This window comes from Hakea prostrata, chromosome 9 (genome assembly GCF_041222555.1).
Source record: "Hakea prostrata isolate BN-2017 chromosome 9, UWA_Hpros_2, whole genome shotgun sequence".
In the NCBI taxonomy this organism is placed as follows: domain Eukaryota; kingdom Viridiplantae; phylum Streptophyta; class Magnoliopsida; order Proteales; family Proteaceae; genus Hakea; species Hakea prostrata.
In genome coordinates this window covers 46,442,527-46,459,653 of record NC_142608.1, presented here as the reverse complement: position 1 = coordinate 46,459,653, position 17,127 = coordinate 46,442,527, and the positions used below count along the sequence as shown (strand labels likewise).

Below are 17,127 nucleotides of genomic sequence, written 5' to 3'. Positions count from 1 at the left end.
ACTCGAACTGCGACTAAAACTCTCAACAAACTCCCACTTCTTTTCGATGTGGGATAACAACTCCTACTACTAGATGTTGGACTAAAACTATACAACAATCTCCCACTTGGAGATTAGATTGAGAACCAATTAATCTCCACATCATTTTCTATCTTGCCACCACCATGCTGTCTACGTCTCTGTCAAGCCATACAAGGATCTGCACCAAATGAAATTGACAATGTTGATTGCCTTTGTCAATGCATCTGCTAGGTTCTCTTTCGTTTGGATTTTCTGCATATCCACCCTTCCGTCATCCACCACTTCACGAACAAAATTATATTGTACTTCTATGTGTTTTGTCCTGGAATGAAAAGCTGGATTCCTTGCAATGTGCAAGGCACTCGACCTGTCACAATACAAGAGAATATTCTCGTGTTTGTGCCCAAGTTCTTCCATGAATCTTCTTATCCAGATTGCTTCTTTACAAGCTTGTGTAGCTGTCATATACTCAGCTTCTGTTGTAGACAGTGCTACAACTGTCTGTAGTTTAGATACCTAGCTCACAGCTCCTCTTGCAATTGTAAACACATAACCAGTAGTGGATCTCCTTTTATCAAGATCACCTGCAAAATCAGAATCAACATATCCTCTGACAGTAAATTCAGATCCTCCATAACATAGAGCAGCATCCGAGGTTCCTTTAACATACCTGAGGATCCTCTTCATAGTAATCCAATGCTCTCATCCTGGATTCGCCATGTGACGACTAACCACTCCCATTGCATGTGCAATGTCTGGTCTTGTACATATTATAGCGAACATCAGACTCCCCACTGCTAATGCATACGGTACTCGAGACATCTCCATCCTCTCTGCTTCATTGCTAGGACACATCCTTGAGGATAACTTGAAATTAACAGGAAGTGGAGTAGTAATTGGCTTACAGTCTTGCATGTTGAAGCGGAGCAAGACTTTCCTTAAGTAACTCTTCTGAGATAGCCAAATCTTCCTGTTATTTCTGTCTCAGTGAATTTACATCCCTAGAATCTTGTTTGCGGGTCCCAAGTCCTTCATTTCAAATTCCTTAGCCAACTGAGCCTTTAATTCTATGATCCGATCTTTGTTGGGGCCTGACACCAACATATCATCAACATACAATACTAAAATGATGAAATCATCAATACCAAACCTCTTGTAATACGCACAAGGGTCTGAAGCAAGTCTGTTGTATCCAAGGCTCAATATGAAGGAATCAAATCTCTTATACCAATATCTTGGTGCCTGTTTTAAGCCGTATAGAGATTTGTTCAACCTGCAAACCAAGTTCCTCTTTTCTGGTTATTCAAAACCTTCTGGTTGGAGCATATAGATTTCTTCTTCAAGATCTCCATGAAAAAATGCAGTTTTTACATCTAACTGCTCAAGTTTTTACATCTAACTGCTCAAGATGTAGATCAAACGTAGCACAAAGTGCTAGAACTATCCAGACAGTAGTAAGTCAAACCATTGGATAAAAGATTTCTGTGAAATCGACACCTTCTCTCTGAGCATATCCTTTGATCACCATTCTTACACGATACCGCTCTACTTGATCATCATTGTTTCGTTTGATCTTGTAAACCCATTTGTTACCAATGGGCTTCCTTCCATGCGGTAAAGGTACAAACTCCCACGTCTTATTCTTATGAAGAGCTTCTAGTTCTTCCTACATAGCTGCCATCCAAAGTGACACTTCTGAGCTATCAATCGCTTCTTTGAATGTTGATGGCTCTCCATCTTCGTTAGAAGACCAGTATGCAACATTGCTCTCCATAATATAATCAGACTGCCAGGTTGGTGTATGTCTTTCATGAGTTGACCGTCGAACTTCTACAGTTGTAGACTCAACTGGTACTTGTTCCTCATTTTCTGATTCTGCTCCAGAAGAATTTTCTATCGGATTTCTCTTCCTCCGAAACTGTTGTACTCTCCGAAATTTCTATTAAAGTGCTACTCACATCTTTCTTCTGTAGCTTATCTTCTGCAAAAATGACATCCCTGCTGAAGACGACCTTGTGGGCAGTGGGATCCCACAGTCGATACCCATTGATTCCATCAACATATCCCAAGAATCTGCACTTTCTGGATTTTGGATCCAATTTCAAAATTTCTTGGGAATGATACATCACGTACACAAGACTCCCAAATGTGTGCAAGCGTGAATAATCAATTGGCTTGCCAGTCCACATCTACAGTGGTGTCTTCAGATCAATCGATCTTTATGGTGATCGATTAATCACATAGCAGGGAGCGCTTACGGCTTCTGCCCAAAAGGACTTAGCCATACTTGCAGTTCTTAGCATGGCTCTCGTTCTTTCGAGTAGAGTTCTATTCATCCGCTCCGCTACTCCATTCTGTTGAGGAGTGTAAGCCATTGTGAATTGTCTCTTGATGCCTTCTTGATTACAAAACTCAACGAAGTCATCCCCTGTATATTCTCCGTCATTGTCCGTCTTGAAGCATTTGATTTTCTTCTCAGTTTCTCGTTCAATTTGCGCTTTAAATGTTTTGAAAATTGAAAACACATCTGACTTCTTCTTGATAGGAAACACCCAACATCTTCTGGAATAATCATCAATAAAAGATACAAAGTACCTTGCTCCTCCCAGAGATGTAACAGGTGTTTGCCAAATATCAGAATGAACTAATTCCAGAATACTTTTACTCTTGGAAGTGGATGCATTGAATTTCAATCTATGCTGCTTACTTGTAACACAGTGCTCACAAAAGGGTAATGAAACCTTTGTGAGGCCCGAGAGTAATTTTTGTTCGGCGAGAACCATCAACCCTTGCTCTGACATGTGGCCCAATTTTTTATGCCACACTTTTGTCATCTCTTTCGCAGTATCGGTTGATGCAACTGATGCTTGTCCTCCAGACACGTTTCTCCCATTAATTTGTACAAATTTACAACACCCATTTCAGCCTTTTTTACAACTAGCGCTCCTCTGACAATCCTCATCATTCCATTTTGGATGTGGTGCACCCAATTTCATCTAATTGTCCCAAAGACAATAGATTCTTCTTTAGGCCCTTCACATGCCGCACATTTTGAATAGTGCGTATCATACCATCATATATCTTCAATTTGATAGTGCCAATTCCAGCAATCTCCAAGGCATGATCATTTCCCATGTACACAGACCCTGTAGAGATAGGTTCATAAGTGTGAAACCAATCTCTGCGAGAGGTCATGTGCCATATTGCTCCCGAATCCAAGATCCAAGCATCAGTGAGCTCCAATTTATCCTTGGATAACGTTGCTGCTTCGTTGTAAAGAATATCTCCTTCAGCAACGCACCCTTGAGATGTTTCTGCCTTATCTACACCCTTTTTGAATCGACACTCATTTTTTAAGTGTCTCCTTCTGCCACAATTATATCACTTGAAATTCTTCTTACCCTTGGATTTTGACCTCTCTTGATTGTGACTCCCATTGGAATCACGTTCCGTTGACCTTCCTAGAGTCATAAACAGAGCTTCTGCTTGTTGTGAGCTTGCCTGTTTATCTTCCCTGCCTTTTCGTCTACTTTCTTCTTCAAGAATTGTAGCAGCGACATCATCAAATACCAGATCAGAGAGGATATTACTGGTTAAATTGATGATGACTGGGTCATATGAATTTGGAAGACTTTGGAGTAGAATTTCAGCACGTTCCTGTGGTGAAACATTATGTCCTAACGTTGAAAGTTGAGAACATAATGAAATCAGAGTATGTAAGTGCTCTGTAACTGATGTAGATTTTGTCATCCGTAAGTTATACAACTTTCTCTTCAAGAAGATTTTGTTGTGAAGTGATTTGGCTTCATACAATTTGTTGAGATGATCCAAAATCTCCTTAGCAGTTTTCTTCTCTTCTACGCCTGCTAAAATATTATCAGATAATGCCAGATGCAAATTAGAAAGGGCCATTGCATCTATTCTGTTCCACTTTTCGTTATCTGTGATCTCCGCCGGCCGAACACTGATGGCTTCCAGGCAGTTATCTTTTATCAATAATGCCTTCATCTTCATTTTTCATAATGAGAATTTCGTGCCGTCAAACTTGCCGATGTCGATCTTTGCTACCATTGCTTCTATCACGAACTGTTTTTAACTACAAAATAAACTCCCACTATTTCACGTGAAAAATATCTTTTCAGGTTACTTTCAACTGGTATATTGTTGAACCAAAGTACCCCAGGAAAATTTTCAGGAAAGACTGGAGGGATACAACCAGTCCGCTTAAATACCAGACTCCTTAGACGAAATTTTCCTAGACATGCATTTAATCACCCAATATACCTTTCCAGGATACTCGAAAAGAAAACAAACACGTGAATAATGACTTCAAAATTTTTTTGCAGCACATCCGTAGGATGAAAACAAAACCTTGCTCGATACCCACTGTTGGGTTATGAAAAACCCACCGAATAGAATAATTAGCAAATAAGAGAAAAGAAGAATACAAGAATTTACGTGAAAAACCCTTAAAGGGAAAAAACCAGGGGCAAGAGAGAAAACTCTACTATAGATAAAAAAAATATACAAGAGGGAAGGTTTGAGATGAATTACATGTAGGGGAGGCATCCTTTTATAGCATCTCCCCATCATACTTTCTCTCACATCTACTCGAATTGAGACTAAAACTCTCAACAAATTCTCATTTCTTTTCGATGTGGGATAACAACTCCTACTTCTACTAGATGTGGGACTAAGACTATACAACAGTAATAACTATTATGATGAATGTCAGAAGGACAACACAAAACTCTAACTATTGCATGTTTCCTTTCCCCATTGCTCTAACAATGGTTTGTTAATTTAGTTATAGAAATATCTACTAAGGTTAGACGACTTGTGGATCCCATGCATATAGTGTTTTTCTTTTGGCCAAAAGAAAAATAGCTGTGATTATATTAAGCAAAAGAGTTTAGGTCAAAGGACCTATACAAATGAATAGAATCTACAATAAATAAAGGTGGTATATCCCACCAGGATCTATCTAGATATAACCTGCAAGTATCCTTAGCAATGAAATCAGCAATAACCATTGCCAATTTTAAAAATATAACTAAAAGAAATCCTAGGAAAGAAAGAATAGCGCTTGAAAATATCTGCAACTAAACTGAGATACATCGAATCTAAGGATGATTTGAGACCTTGGAGAGCATGTAGTGTTAAGTAACTTAATAGATTCTCTCTTTAAGTGTAAAAAAAAAAAAAAAAAATTTGGGGTTGCGCGTGTTAAGACGGAAAAACATCTACTGGCGTTATGGAAAACGGCCGGGCACGGCAAACTTTGTCAATTCCCATTGCGCTTAAAGCGCTGGGCGACTGTGTATGTATGCATGTGTGTGTTTCCTACTGCAAATTGGTGAAGATTCAAAAAAGCGTAGTCGTCAGACGGTTCCGTACGGTTTCTTTCTGTGCAATTCAGTTCCTTTGCAGACGTTGGCCAATAAAAAAAAATGACGTATAAGCCTATTTTATTTAGGGGGTTTTCATACTAACACATCAAAGCTTCATCTCGTTTCCTCATAAGAGAGATTGTCAATAATTGGGAGCAGCTACCGATTCGTCGATGGCTGAAGAAGAACCTAATCTCACTCCTTCTCCTCATCGTCTATCTTCGTCGTCTCGGCCAACCACAGATGTAGAGGAGGATGCTCCTCCTCCTTCACCCCCACACCCATCTGTTCGATTCGATCCCAGTCGAAGTAAGTTTCCAGTAACCTAGATTTTGTTTCCGTCGATTTCCGGTTATATGATTTTCATGATGCTCTCTCTTGATTGCTCTATTATTCTATCCATACCCCCCCCCCAACCCAAAAAAAAAAAAAACCCTTTGGTTTGATATCTATGTCGACTGCAGGTTGTATGATTCTTTATGATTTAACTTCAATTTTTGTTTTCTTAGGTCGGTGACTTAAGTGGGTGTTGCTGGTTGTATGTAATGTAAAACTAAGATCAATGATGACTTAGCTCTACTAATCCATAAACATAGAAATATCATTCAGGATAGAAAAGATCAGTTTAGGGCCGAACCAATCGAATGCTCTGAAGTATGACTAGTCTGGGTTTAAGCGAAGCTTGTATGATAATAAACAACTTTTGTAAGTTTTGTCTGATTCCAACGGTTAGATTGAGAGATTGGAGGTTGACTGAAAATGGAGTTTTAACTTTTATTGGTGGAAAAAGGTTAAGTATAGATATAATGGTGGAGGCTGTAATCTGAAAACGGAGGTTAAATGGAGGGGCAAAAGAATCATTCAATCAACTAAATTTTCAGTTAGACATCTGATTTGATTTGATTTTATGTGTAAAATGTCTCCAGTTCGATGACCTCAATAGCAGTAAAAATTCAAAATAGTAGCAGTTGGCTTCAGAGAAGAGAATAGAGGAGGAGGATAGGGGGACTTAGCTCTTGACAACAAGGCTCTTTCAGCCTTGGGTGTTTAGCTCTCAATGGCAAGGTACCCTTCTTAGCACTAGTGCAAGAGATAACAGAAGCATTACAAAGCTAAGCTTCATTAGTTAATTTTATAAATCTGTAGGCAGAGAACAGAAAAATACATTAGGATTGCTCAACCAAAACTAGAAGCTAGACTTTGCCAAGTTATTTAGACAATAATCCTAGCAATAAAACCTCCTAATCTGTAATGACATACTAAGAGAAATAGAATTTACTTAGTTTTAAAAATCAGTCACATGTATGAATACTTAATTGGAATCTAACGAAATAGAAGAGTAAATAAACTCTAATTAGTCTTCACTCTTCCAGAAGCGATGGACCCCAAAAATCTTTAAAAGGTACTTTTAAAGTAAGACAAAAACAGGCTGTGACACTATTCACATGAACATTGTTTTGGCTCTCCTAGAAATCCATCTGTTGGTCCTATGGTCCAATGGGTCGGTTCAAAAGTGAACCAGCCCTATTCTTCTTAACTCCTCTATTGTATTTCGTACTAAACGGCTTGGCATCTACATCAGTATGGTTCTAGTAAAGCTTTTGCTTAATTGGTTTTCCTTCAAATCGTTTGCCTGAGTTAGCTTTAGTTACAGTTCTCATGTATTCAATTTGGAACAATCTGGTATAGTTGGATCTCTTTCTTTTAGATATAATCCGTTCGTTAGTTGGTTTTAATGAATGTGAGGGTATCTTCAAGATTATTCTATTTTTTTTCAGTAGTTTAGTTATTCTTGTAACTTTGTTTCTTATTATATGAATGAATTAGTTTCGATGGATACTCGATGAAAGGGAATTCTTCGTTTGATGAGCTTTGTAGGGTACAAAAGGTCTTTGCCGCCTTTTACAGTTCTGAAAGATATAGGGTGAATTCATATTCTCCCTGGTATAAGCATATATCTCCATGAAAAACACTAACACATATTTTATTCATTTACTTTCCCTCTATTTGTATAATTTTTAAAATTTTATGTCAGACTGATTGTTTAATCATCAGTTGTATCTGTCTGGATTTCATCATAGATATAACCTATAGGCTGAATAGCTTTAATGCCTCAGGCTAGCAGGTCCTATGTGTTTTGGGTGCAATGTGAATGGTTTAGTCTTTCTAATGGGTGCTCAGTTCTTTCTCTTTTATTTCTTTAATAATTTTAATAAACGTAGTGCTTTTTCCCCCCTTGAAGTGATTGGCATTATCAAAAGGAAGGCTTTGATAAAAGATCTAGCAGCTGTATACCATGCGGAGTGCCTTTCCTACTGTCAACAACTTCTGGAGCTCCAAAAGAAACGTGAAGAGGTTAGATACACAATATTCTTGTCATTCAATTTCTGCACTCTTTGGTTTCATAGTTTCCTGCCTATTCTTTTTGGATTTGCTTCATATTTCTGAGTGTGCAAGATATTATTGCCAAATTAAATTCTATGTTGAAAATTAATTCGCTGTAGTGTTTCATTGGATTGGACCTGAGAATCATGATTTGATGTTTGCATCTAGGGAGCCTGACTTGGTGAACCAAGAAACATGGATTTTGGGCACCATCTATAATTCACTTAAGACATATTGAAATGTTCATTTTCACTCTGTTTGTCTGTAAAGGGTGGCTCTCCTGATGATTAAAACGACAAATACACTTTAGGGTGTTGTTAATAAATCTATAATTGGATGGATTAAGAATTTGAGTTATTCTGTAATCTCCTTTTATTGTCATAATGGAGTCTTAACCTCTTAGATACGTCAGAGTTTGCAAATGATGTTGTAACTGGTCATGAAGTCTGTTTAGAATTTAATTTTCACTTTAGATTAAGGATGAGATTGTTTCAGTTGTAGAGTGGCAGTCTTATAATTATTCTCTTGAAATGATTGTGTAATCAAACTACACTTGGATTTGAGTGAATTAAATTTTTGAGTTTGTTCCCATAATGGTGTGAAGTGGGTTGCGTGACTGTCGCTTTTTTCCTTCCTCTGAAAGCCCTCCCTCCTACCTTGCTACCACTATGACCCGTTTGATTACCCACCCCAAAACAGTTTCTTGTGTTTCTTGCTTCGGGAAACCAAATTATCGACTGAAAACCATTTGATAAAATTATTTTGTTTCTGGTTATTTTTGCAGCATAAATTAAAACTTATGAAAATTTCTGCTTTGAGAAATAATGTTTTTCGGAGCAAAAGTTGGGACTGTGTGGGTGTTAAGAGAAGCAGGTTTGGACGGAGATATAGATGGATTTGGCTTTTAAAACAAAAGGTCTCTTCTTGCTACTATTGAAACCCTCATTCTCTTCCTTGTTTCTTTCTCTGTGAAGTTGAGCACGCTGAATCTCAGTTCCATCTTATCATATCTTCCTCTTCTCCATCATTTGGCTATCAACCATGAATTACACTTTCTGCACCTCCACAACATATTCACAAAAGAATGTCTCTCTTCAGTCTCCGAGAATTCAATGCCACATTGTTGTTTGCATGCAAGCAGGTTGGTCAAACTTTATATTTGAATGACTTCTTGGTTTTCATTGTTGATGGGTCTTCCCCCATCTCCCTGCTTCCATCTTTGAGCTGCTTTAACCTGTTTAGGATGCACTGTCAGCCTAAGCTTTTCTTTCCGTGTTCTTTATATCAACTAATGTGTTTCATTTGCTGCCTCTTTTACTCTTAAGGGTTTTAATTATTATTATTATTATTATTATTATTATTATTATTATTATTATTATTATTATTATTTTTAATTTTAATTTCTTCTTGATTAGTTATGCATATGTTTACTTCATTACCTCTTGTCTTCTGTCAAAATATGAGGTTTTTATCAAGGTGGTTTGTTACTTTTCTTTGGTGAATCTGGAAATTGTAGTCCCATATGCCACTTCCTTATATTCCCTAGTTTTATTTCATTGATTGCTCTTTATGTAGTAAAGTTCCTGAGAGAAGCAAGAGGTTGCACAAATGTAAGCAATCAGTTCAGAGTTATCTTTGCTGAATACAGTCACTAAAATTTGTTGGTATCCTCGAGAGGTTCACGCTTCTTGCTGGAGTTTTAGGTTTTGTTGCCTGGCCAGTTCATTAAGAGAATCCCGACATAGGCTGGTTGACTTAGTGAGTATCATGAGTTAACTGTGAAGATGGCTAATGCACTATTTTGCCAACATGATGCAGCAAAAGCCATTGCAGTGGGGGTATTAAACAGAACTTAATAGAGGAGAAGGAACTGTTGATTAATTGTTATACTAATCTATTTTAAAAAACAAATCTTATCAAACACCTGCTGACTTTTAAAATGCTTCGTGAAGCAAGTTTTATAAAACACCTATAAAAGTGCTTTTGCTTCTAGAAACACTCAAAACTATTTCTAGTATTTTTTTTTAAAGCAAAACCACTAGGTGGGTTATCAAACGGATCCTATATCATCACTGTACCTTGTTGCCACTGAATCAGTTGAACGTCAATAGGATGAGCCCCATGTGGAGCTGTTGGTCTAAAGATTAGATAAGGGTTCCCTTATATTGAGCCAATCTGAAGTATACTGTGGTCTAAAGTGTAACAAACAGACGACTCACAATGTTTCAAGATATTCCCTTAAGCCAATCATCACAACTATCTAATTTTACTTGTATACTTATTCTTTCCTACCTTGACAGGTAGTAATGAACATGGTAAGAAAAAGATGGTCACGGTTCTTCTAGGGGACCAACCTCCAATCGTTTAAGCCACTCCCTTATCATAAGATTACAACTGAACCCATAAATAGTTTAAGCTGATGCTTGATAGATTATTCCCTAATCTTAATGAAGTGGAGAGGTGCATCCGGGGTCTTTTGTGATTAATATATTCCTTTAAGCTCAAAGGAAAATTCTATAGGACTGTCGTTCGATCAGTTATGATGTATGGTGCAAAGTATGGGTTGTTAAAGAATATCACATAAATAAACTCAGTGTGGAAGAATAAGGATGCTAAGACGGATTAGTGGCAAAACTAAGAAGGATAAGATAAGGAATGATCATATTAGAGTTGATCTGCAAGTAGCTCCGCTAAGTGATAAGCTATGAGAAAGATGTTTGAGGTGGCACGGCTATGTTTAGCGGGTGCCTTTAAATGCCCTTGTACGGAGAAGTGATGTAATCCATATTGAAGGAATTAGAAGAGCTAGGGGAAGACCTAAGATAACCTTAAGAGAAGTTGTGATAAAATATATGCATAGCTTAGGACTTGTATCTAGCATGGCTGCAAACAGAGCTAATTGCAAGGCAACAATCCATGCAATTGACCCCATTTAGTTGGGATAAGGCTTCTTGCTGTCTTAATGTAAAAACTGAACCCATAAATAGCATTGGGGTTTACAAACCCATGCTTATAGACAGACCTTGTTTCCCACTACTAAAACTACTTTGGATTGAACCAACCCCCTCAACCCCGTTCCTCACTCTTTCCAAGTTTCTGCCCAAACTGACATCTAGAAACCCTGATCCCCCAATATCCCCCTTTTCAGACCGTAAAACTCCAATTCAGCCCAATTTGAGCTGGTTCTTTTGAGATCCTGTTGCATTGATCCTTATTCCTATTCAATACTACATCATCTTTGCTTCGTCTTAAAAGAACTTGCCATGGCTTACATTTTCTGAGTTTGGATTGTGTAGTGAATTTTGCCACAATTATTATACCCTATTTTTCTTTTCATCTGAAAAGGGAAAAATTGGGATAGGCATTATGGATGAAAAGTTTAACAAAGGTTACTAGGTGAGACCGTGAGAGGGCTTGCTCTGAACAAGTTTTGGTGCTGTCTCGATGGAACTTTGGAAATATGGTTTCTTTTCAACCCTTCAATGGGCTGCTTGACTTTCAGTTGAGCACTAGGAAACAGGAAGGATGGGGCTGAATATATGGGTTTTTGAATCTTTTGAGGGAAAGCTGTGAAGCTTTGGTAGAATTGTGTTCAACCCCACATTTATTGATTAAGGTAATAGTGGACACTTTGTCAGCCTCATTGATGTTCTCCTAGGTGAAAGATTTAAAAAAAAAAGGGCATGTGTTGTCTGTGGGGCATGAATTCATTGTTTAGGTTTTCTGACTCTCTGTGGGAGATGGTGTATGTGATCTGACTGTCAGATTCCTGCATTTTTGGATTGTTGAAGATTTCCTTTTGTTTAGCTTGACATTGATCATTGGAAACTTCCTGCTGATATTTCGAGGGGGATTTGTCACCAGTGATTTAGAGTGGAGGGTAAACTTGGATGAACCAAAGAATAAGGGCAATATTTAATCTAGAAAAGAGTCAGTGGCGATCTGGAAAGTGGGGATAATGAAGAAAATTGAGTGAATAAAATACAATAATATGGGATCTAGTATGGAGGGAAAGAAGAAAGGTTGTCTTCAAACCAGCGGATGGGTGGTTTCAGTTCAGGTGGAAGAGAATTTCTTTTATTCGACAGTATCGACATTGAAACTTCAAATGAAGGTTGCTGATACCATGGGCTTTGAAACTCAACTATTAGTCATCTAAATGAAAAGCTGGGGATTTAAGATTAGTTGGTTGACCTTGTACGTGGCGGTAGATGTCAGTTCAGTTCTGAAACTGAACTTTGGAAAATTCAAAATTAAATATTCTTCCAGCCCCAGATTCAGCAGTTTGAATCTCTCTAGCATTTATGACTACTACACAAAGTCTTGCGTTGAAAGATGCAACTGTGTGAGAAATCAATCCAACAGTATGGGGGTTAGTGGTGCTGCTGGATTGAGATGGGTTTAGGCAAGTAGAAGAGAGTAGCTGGGAAGGAGGTGAGAGTAAGAGAAAGAGTTTCTAAGGAAAAAGAGAGAAAGAAGGGCAGGCAGGGGATTGTCAAGTCACCTTGGCTGCAACCCAACAATTTTATTTTATTTTTTCCTTCTGTACCGAGCTTACAACCAGTTATTTAAAGAGCACAAAAAGGACTCTAATTTGACTCTAAAGCTAAGCAAAACTTGACTATAACATGGTGGTGATGTACGGGGGAGAGGGGACAGGGTCTCGAATGTAGGGGAGAGGATGATATTGCATGAAAAGAAAGGGGTGGGGATCCCCACCAAGGTTTTTTTTTTTTGGTTGGGGAGGGGGGGGGGTGAGGAGTTGTGTAACAGGGGAAGAAGGATAGTATAGGTACCAAAGCCACAGTGACTGTAAACACTTTACTATTTCATGGTTACAATTCCTTGTCTTCAATCTTGATCGGGTTGCTTACTTCAGCTTAAAATCGTTGCTTTCACTGTCTTTCTTTTCTTCCTCCTCCACTCTGAAGATGTTATCATGCTTGACACCTTATCTTAAAGTGGTCATGATGATTGACAAGCTCCCAACAACTTGTCCTCTTGTCAAGAAGCCCTTTAGGGGAAACAAAGTTACTGTTTGCAATTTTAAGAAACTGGGGGTTTATAATTAGAGTTTGAGCTAATTAAACAAGACGGAATCTATCGTGTAGAGGAGGAAGCTTGTCTCCAACCATTCGTCAATGTAGGAAAAGCAGGGAAAGGTGGTTCTGATTCAGGTTTGTACTCCTTTGATTCAACATTGGTGACTTTGAAACTTACGTGAAGTTGCTAATGCTTTGGACATTGAACCCCAACCTTCAGTCGCACAAATCGACAACCGAGAATTAACTTGTAATTTGTGGTAGACACCACTTTAGTTTGGAAATTGAATCATGGAACTCAAATCAGATATTCGTTCATCTTCAGATTTAGCAGTGTGAAATCACAGTAGGATTTGAAGCTACTATGCAAAATCTCAAGTCGATAGTTGTCGGTTTGGCAGAGATGATCCAATGGTGAATGTGTTACTGTACCACTGGACAGAGAAAAGTAGAGGAATGAAGAAGAAGAAGAGGTAGGAACTCTCGTAGGGAAAAAAGCCGGGGGGGGAGGGGAGAGAGAATCGCATGAGCCACCTTGGTTGCAACAAAACTTAAATTTTCATTCTTTTCCATCTCCATCTTTTGGCTCTAACAGAATTTGACTCCAACATGGACTTCAAAGTTGAAAATAGTTCCCTAAGTTAAACTGTACCATTAATTAGCCCATTGAAACTAAGATAAGAGGATGCAATTTTAATCATATAATTAAATAATAAATACCTGGCTGAACCCAAAATCCCAACTGGCCTTGCTAATATCTCTCTAGATTCCCAAATGGGGTTAAATGACCAAGAGAAGCTTTTGTGCATCACATGTCATAAAGAGTTTGCAGGGCATGCCACTAATGGTATTCCTCTTCAATTGTTTTTGGTTCTTAGGTACATATATTCCATGTTGCTATCATGATATTCTGTTCTTCCTTGTACTATTGTCTTACGTAGCTTTTATCATCTGATATAGTTTTTTTCATCAGAAAATAAGAAAGCCCCCTATACAAAAAACACAAGTATGTTGGCCCTTCAGATATATGTCTTCCTATTGCTGGACATGTGAATGTTGTTTTCAGCTTCCATGAGTTGAACTTCTGGCCATAGTAGGTATTTACCCTTTTTTTCCCGCCCCCCTTTAAGAAAGGAAAGTTCATGCTATTTGTCCTTGTTTGAATATGGGGTAGCTTTCTGAATCTCAGATGCAAAAGGCTGAAAAGAAGAAAAAGGGGGGGGGGGGGGGGGGGGGGGGATGGAATAGGGTAAACCTAGCCTCATTTATATATACTCATCCATTACTGACATGGCAAGAGGAAAAGCATAGTCTGTCTTCATTTTTTTTTGGATTCATGCCACAATAAGCAAAATTTTGGGCTAATTTTCGACTACTTTATTGCTGCAACTCCAAGTTTTAACTTTCAATACTAGAAAGTATAAAGGAAAATTTAAGGCTCTCCTGGATGTGAAGAAAAGAAAATCTTTCTGCCTAATATAGCAGAAGATAATGGAACAAGAAATTTTGTTATGGGTCGAATCTGTGAAGGGCTTCAAAGGCACAGTGATCAGATAGATTGTTCAAGAGACTGCTAGATGTCTCACACTTGTTTCCCTTTAAAATTAAGCTTGTAGAGGTAAAATGTGAGCAGTGCACACTTTCCATGTTATGAAGCTTGTCTAAGTCAACAGGGCAACAGTATATCAAGAATATGATATGATGGGATTGATTGCCCCTTGCTTTAATTACTTTAATCTACTTTCCTAGTTTGATTCCTTCGTTCGCTTTCCATAGATTTTGAACCCAGATTAAGGAATTTTTGTCATCATTTTGAAAAAAGATACAATTTCGAATAGGACTCTGCTTGTTCATTAAAGTGGATAGAAGTATCCATCTGCTTTGCTTTTAAGTTGGGTCCTCTTTGCAATGTCCATCTGAACTTACAGATTATTATCTGTCTTTCTCATCCTGCTCTTTTCACAGCAGAGAAGATGGTTAAGCTAACACCACTGAAACCATATTGAATTTGCCGAGGAAAACACTAGTTGAAACCATCATAAAATGATAATGTTATCTCACATAAGGCCATTTTGTGTGTGAGTAAAATTTTTGCTGGTCCATGAATTTGACAAACGTAAACTGTTTTTTGTACTCTGTTTCTTTTTTGGATGAATGTTTAACTGGGTCTAGTTTACCTTCTCAATTGTATGTAGCCATTGGTGGAAAAGAAACCTTATGAGGAGGTGAGGAAGGAGACAACAAGGCCAGCCAAACGCTCAAAGAAGAATCGTGAGAGAAGATAAGGGCACCCTGAAAGAAGGAAATAACATATTTTGCCTTTTGGAAGGTGGTTTACAGTATGTATATGTAGTGCTTCTGTATTTTGTTGATTATTTTGTAGTTGCAAGGATAATGCTCTAGCCTTACATGTGTACACCTACCCTGCTTTTGTGCTTGCAATTGTAATTTTTAGATTTATTTTTAGTTAAAGATGATGTCCCTGTCATGCTATCTAATGGTATCTCCATAAGATTTTTTTTTTAAATTGCACCATTCCCACCCTGATTCTCAAGTTGGAATTGGTCTTGAATGCATTTAGGTCTTTCCTTAGGAATATTTTGGCCAGTAAAGCAACTGAAATTGATGAAATCTATCACTTGTGGGTTAATCCTAATGATCAAAGTTTTGGGGGAATATTGACTTCTTCCCAATTCCCTTTTTTAAGATTTTGGTTGATTTTGAGGTTTTAAACCTTGTACAAACACTTGATTAACACCCTAATGTGGAAAGATATAGTTGACATCATCCTTTTGTTTTTAAGCCTTGCAGTGGAGAAGTACAGGAAATCAGTTTGAAAATATCATATCGGGTTTTTCTCTAAGGAAGACAGATGATGGTTGATGAATGCTTCGTCAATGGTCCTGACGACAATATCTTAGGAGAGAGGTTCAAAACAGCAAGAGAAATCCAAGAGAAATTATCATGATAAAGATCTACGAAGATTGGAGACATTAATTGTTTAAAATTGGAGATCTAAAGAACGAAGAAAATCTATATTGTTGAATTTTATGATTCTCACCGATGAGTTTTGTTGGTTCCAGGAAATTCTTCGTTTAATTCTTTGATGCAATGTGGAATAACTGCTTCTTAGAACAGCACTAGTTATATTATTTTTCTGGGTAACAAGTGATTTTTTCTATATTGGGGATGGGGGTACATAATAAGTGGGGATACTCTCTTGGCTCTGAGGGGATTTGAGGATTTGAACTCTGTTCTCTTACGTAAAGTTGTTGGTGTTTTACCAAGTGAGCCACAACACTAGTTATATTATATGAATCTAAAGCAAAAGAAAGCACGTGTTTCCACTTCTAGACCAAGTTTTAATGATTCGGGATTATAAGTCAACTAGATTGCAGGTGCAATTCATAGTTGAAAGTCTCTAGGGTTTTATTTTAGGTCCTAGATTCTCTCTGTTCAAGCCTTTCATCTGTCCTGTTTATCTGATCTTTGGATGGCCAATGCCTGGATGGAGAGGATGACAACCGTTGGATGAAGAGAAATTACATCTTTTGGAAATGGATTGATTATGTTTTAGCTTGTTCTTCCAATGGCTGCCATCCTATTTGCCCATGTATCTCCTATCTGATGATCGGACGGACATGATAGATGAGAGGTTTGGACAGAAGAGATGGAAATTCATTATTTTGATTTTACCAATGGTGGATTAGTAGAGCGGTTAAAAGCCCAACCTCCCACGAGAAGGTCCTGGGTTCGCACACATACGACGGTACCTATATTAGTAATATTCCCCTCTCCCCCTATATATATAAACTCTTCGGATTCAAAAAAAAAAAAAAAAAAAAAAAAAAAAATTTTTTTTTTGCTGATTTCATTGGAACTATTATTTATACTTTCTTCTCTGGAAGCTTCATATTTCATGGAATGGATTATTTGAGTAAACTTATTAAAATAAAGTGATTTATGGTACCACTTGTGGGAAAAAAAATCCTTTTATTGTGTACAACATTGCAACACCACCATTGACATGTGGCATATTCTTAATAAATGACTTAGATTAGAAGGTTGGGTTTTAAGTGAAAGTGACTCATCTTATGACCCGTTTTAATAAAAAAGAGAAACCATTTTTGGACCCGGTTCTAAATATGATTGGAGAGGATTTTTCTCCCATCTTGTTCCCGCCTTTTCAACTCCATATTTTCCTCTCTCATTGTTGTTCTTTCGTCCATCTTCTTTCCCTCTCCCTGTTGTGACCCATAATTTTTGCCTCACCATACTCTGTGAAGAAC

The 17,127-nt window shown here is 37.8% G+C and overlaps 1 protein-coding gene across 2 annotated transcripts; it reads left to right on the top strand.

Annotated features, from left to right (window-relative positions):
* Positions 1 to 5,228: 5,228 nt before the first annotated feature.
* LOC149005343 (uncharacterized) lies at positions 5,229 to 16,128 on the top strand. 2 transcript variants are annotated; one of them, XM_089168873.1, is made up of 4 exons: positions 5,229 to 5,720; positions 7,654 to 7,766; positions 15,034 to 15,167; positions 15,642 to 16,128. In XM_089168873.1, exons 1-3 carry the CDS (start codon positions 5,585 to 5,587, stop codon positions 15,121 to 15,123), a joined length of 339 nt encoding a protein of 112 aa, XP_089024999.1. In that variant the 5' UTR covers positions 5,229 to 5,584; the 3' UTR covers positions 15,124 to 15,167; positions 15,642 to 16,128. The 2 variants fall into 2 exon arrangements, with proteins under 2 accessions (XP_089024999.1, XP_089024998.1); XM_089168872.1 differs by having other exon boundaries at positions 5,230 to 5,720; positions 15,650 to 16,127.
* Positions 16,129 to 17,127: the final 999 nt, after the last annotated feature.